Below are 3,806 nucleotides of genomic sequence, written 5' to 3'. Positions count from 1 at the left end.
CTTTCTGTCACCCAGGCTGGAGTGCAGTGGTATGATCTCGGCTCACTACAACCTTTGCCTCCTGGGTTCAAGTGATTCTCATGCTTCAGCCTTCTGAGTAGCTGGATTACAGGTGCATGCCACCATGCCTGGCTGATTTTTGTATTTGTAGTAGAGACAGGGTTTCATCATGTTGGCCAGGCTGGTCTTGAACTCCTGACCTCAAGTGACCTGCCCGCCTCAGCCTCCCAAAGTGCTGGAATTACAGGCATGAGCCACCGGGCTCAGCCCAAATTCAACAGTCTTTAACATGTAAACTGTCTCACTGAAAGTGGACAGTTACATGATGCAAGTACATTAGTTTCAGGGAACTGATCTGCAGATGATTGACATTCAGCAAATTGGCCTGGTTCTGTTATAGTGCTTGGCACATGGGCATGTGGTAAGTTAGTTATTACCATTCCTCTTACTACCAGTGGAATTAGTGAACATTTGTTGAATAAATTGAGGTCATCTGTGCACTGTGGTTTAGAATTATGAATGAACAACAACAACAAAAGAAGCTCTTGCCTTCCCCTCTGAAACACTCTTCCCTTTTTCCTTGTCAGGCTACAAAAATCTTACTCATTCTTCAAGGCCTAGTTCCAGAATCACCTCCTCCAGGAAACCTTCCAAGTCCTCCAGGCAAAAGTTCTATTTTTTATAGCCTCCCCCATTTCATGGGACTGTAAGGATTTGTTTATTACCTCCATCTGTTCTATGGAACTGTAAACTCCTCATGTGCATATGCTCATATGCACATGAAATTCCAGGAGGAGGATATGGTATTCAGGGTTTCCCAACTACTTTGACCAGGCAACACTACATAGTAAAGCATATCTGTGGAACTTAGGTTCTAAAGAATATGCTTTCAAAAACACAGGATAGGCCAGGCACAGTGGCTCATGCCTGTAATCCCAGCATTTTGGAAGGCCGAAGTGGGTGGATCACTTGAGTCCAGGAGTTCGAGACCAGCCTGGGCAACATGGTGAAACCCCACCTCTACAAAAATTGTAAAAATTAGCCAAGCATTGTGGTGTGCACTTGTAGTCTCAGGTACTAGGGAGGCCACGGTGGGAGGATGACTTGAGCCTGGGAAGTCGAGGATGCAGTGAGCCGTGATCATACCACTACACTCCAGCCTGGGCACTAGAGTGAGACTCTGTCTCAAAAAAAAAAAAACAACAACAAGAAAAACACGGAATAAACCAACTGCCTCAGGTGCCTTCTCTACCTGCTGTATCTAGGCCCTGGGCCAAGCATACTGAAGAATCCAGAGAAAAATCAGACACACACGCTCTCCTGAGGCTCTCCATTGGGCAGGGAAATAAGACTTGTGCTTAGGTACCAGGTGCTGAGCAGGAAGCAGCAGTGTACAAGGACAGGTGCAGGCAGACAGGCATGAGCCGAAGGGAGAGAGCACATGCCTAGCTGTAGGGAGCTGAGGTGGCTTCACGGAGGACAAGGCGGCATGAGAGCTGGACCCACATGAATGAGGGGGATTTAGACAGCAATGGAGAGGGGAAGGGCATTCCTGACCAGCTGATATCAGCAAAGGCAAAGACAAAGGAAAGTACAAGAGATGCATAAGGCCCAACAGTTTGTCCGAAAGAACTGAGTGTGGGGGGGAGCTTGGAGGTAGAATTGAGAAGAAAAGCTGGAGCCTGACCAGAGAGGACCTAGAATCCACGGCTGAGCCTGGGCTTCATCCTAAATGCAGAGGGGAGCTGCTGAAGGTGGTTGAGCTGGGATGTACTCACAGAAGAGTAATCTGGCAGTCATTCACAAGCTGGGATGGCTGAGTGGGCAAGTGGGGGAGAAGGAAGTTCTGGCAGGAAGAGAAGCTGGGAGGACAAAAAATAGAAAACTGGAGAGGTCAAGAAAAGTAGATGAAACTGGTTTTCCTGGACTGGGGAGTGGGTGGAGTTAGAGAAAACTGAGACTTTTTTTTTTTTTTTTTGTGACGGAGTCTCGACTCTGTCGCCCAGGCTGGAATGCAGTGGCGCAGTCTCTACTCACTGCAATCTCCGCCACCCGGGTTCAAGCGATTTTTCTACCTCAGCCTCCCGAGTAGCTGGGATTACAGGTGCATGCCACCACGCCCAGCTAATTTTTGTATTTTTAGTGGAGACAGGGTTTCATCATGTTGGCCAGGATGGTCTCAAACTCCTGACCTCGTAATCCAGCAGCCTCAATCTCCCAAAGTGCCGGGATTACAGGCATGAACCACCACGCCCAGCTGAGAGCTCTTTAACAAGTATTTACTGAGCAGGTACCATGTCCCAGCATCAGGCATGGGTGTAATAGTGAGTGAGAGCAATGGTGTCGACCTGCATTGAGTTTGCAGGCTAGTGAGGGAAACAGACATGAATCCTAGCCAGCCATACATAATTACAAACCACGACAGGTGAAATAAAGAAAAGTTTAGGATGTTAAGCAGGCAGATGAGAGAGGGTACTCTAGTATGGGGGAGTTGGGCTTGGCTTCTCGAAAGAAGTGTCGTTGAGCAACAGTCTGAAGATTGAACAAGAGTTAACCAGGCAGAGGGGTGGGCAAAGAGCAGCCCAGGCAGATCAGCCTGTACAGTAAGAGCAGTGTTCCAGGGGCTGAAATGCCAGACAGGATGGTTTGCGATTTGAGTGCCTGGGAAGGTGGTGATGTTTCTTAGAGAAACAATCTACAAGAAGTCCTAATTTCAGGAAGCAGGAAGAGGACAAGAAGGTCCAAAAGGAGCAGCAAGAGTAGTAGGAGAATTCAGGACTTTCCAACCCATCTCTTCATCCCCCTCTACCACTGCTATTTCAAGCACCCCTCAAGTGTGCGGCAGCCTCCTGACCTTGCATAAAGTCCCAAATGTTGCACCTCTGTCCTGAGAGGCGGACCACTGGGCAGTTTGGGGCCAGACCCCCTAGCTCAGTCGTGTCCTCTAGTCGCTGCCAACGGACCTTCAAGACGAACCAGAAATACTGGGTGCTGAAAAAGGTCGGGATCCAGTTGTCGTGGCTGAAATGGGGGTTCCTGGTCATACCGGTCTTCTCGCCCATGGCCAGGATGTTCCGCTTGACTCTGTCTGGAAACAATATCAGAAGCACTTTACCCACGACCACATGGACAGCCACCTCCAAGAGCACCCAGAGCTTCTTCACCCACAGCCCTGACTGCGGCAGCCCCATCTCGGCACAGCCAGAGTAAGCTCTGAGGCCTATGGGCAGAGAGGCTGCAGCCAGGCGACACTGGGCGGAGCTGAATGAAGGCTCAGGGTAGAAGCAGCCAACCCTGGGCCAGGGGAAGGAGTAAGGTCAGAAGGTGTTTGCCTTTCTGTCATGAGACAGAAAATTCCTAACCAGGTGCTCAAAGGTCTGTTCTAATCACTATCATTTCCGATTCTTTGCCTTAGCTTTTGAGAGATTCTTGGATTGGTAGATTCCACATCTTAAATTCTCCCTCTGATTAATTTTTTAAAAAACAAATACTTAAAAAGACCACACTTAAAGAGACCCTGTTAGATGCTCTCTCACAAGTCAGTAGGTTTGGATGTTAGTTATTCTTTATACACAAACTCTTCTGCTACTAATGAAAGATGTTTTTCCCAATCATGGTTTTTTTTGTTTTTGTTTTTGGAGATGGAGTCTCACTCTGTCACCCAGGCTAGAGTGCAGTGGCATGATCTCGGCTCACTGCAACCTCCGCCTCCGAGGTTCAAGCAGTTATCCTGCCTCAACCTCCTGAGTAGCTGGGATTACAGGCGCCTGCCACCACACCCGGCTAATTTTTTTTTTTTTTTTTTT

The 3,806-nt window shown here is 48.4% G+C and overlaps 1 protein-coding gene across 1 annotated transcript in view; it reads right to left on the bottom strand.

Moving 5' to 3' along the window:
• The window catches only part of DIO1 (deiodinase, iodothyronine, type I), a 17,362-nt gene extending 14,171 nt beyond the window's left edge, over positions 1–3,191 (bottom strand). Inside the window, 1 exon segment of the mRNA XM_011973796.1 lies at positions 2,855–3,191. Within this exon segment, the coding sequence (XP_011829186.1) occupies positions 2,855–3,191 (337 nt within the window).
• Between the last annotated feature and the right edge of the window lie 615 nt (positions 3,192–3,806).

This window comes from Mandrillus leucophaeus, unplaced genomic scaffold (genome assembly GCF_000951045.1).
Source record: "Mandrillus leucophaeus isolate KB7577 unplaced genomic scaffold, Mleu.le_1.0 Scaffold14, whole genome shotgun sequence".
Lineage (NCBI taxonomy): Eukaryota > Metazoa > Chordata > Mammalia > Primates > Cercopithecidae > Mandrillus > Mandrillus leucophaeus.
This window is presented reverse-complemented; position numbering and strand designations above follow the sequence as displayed.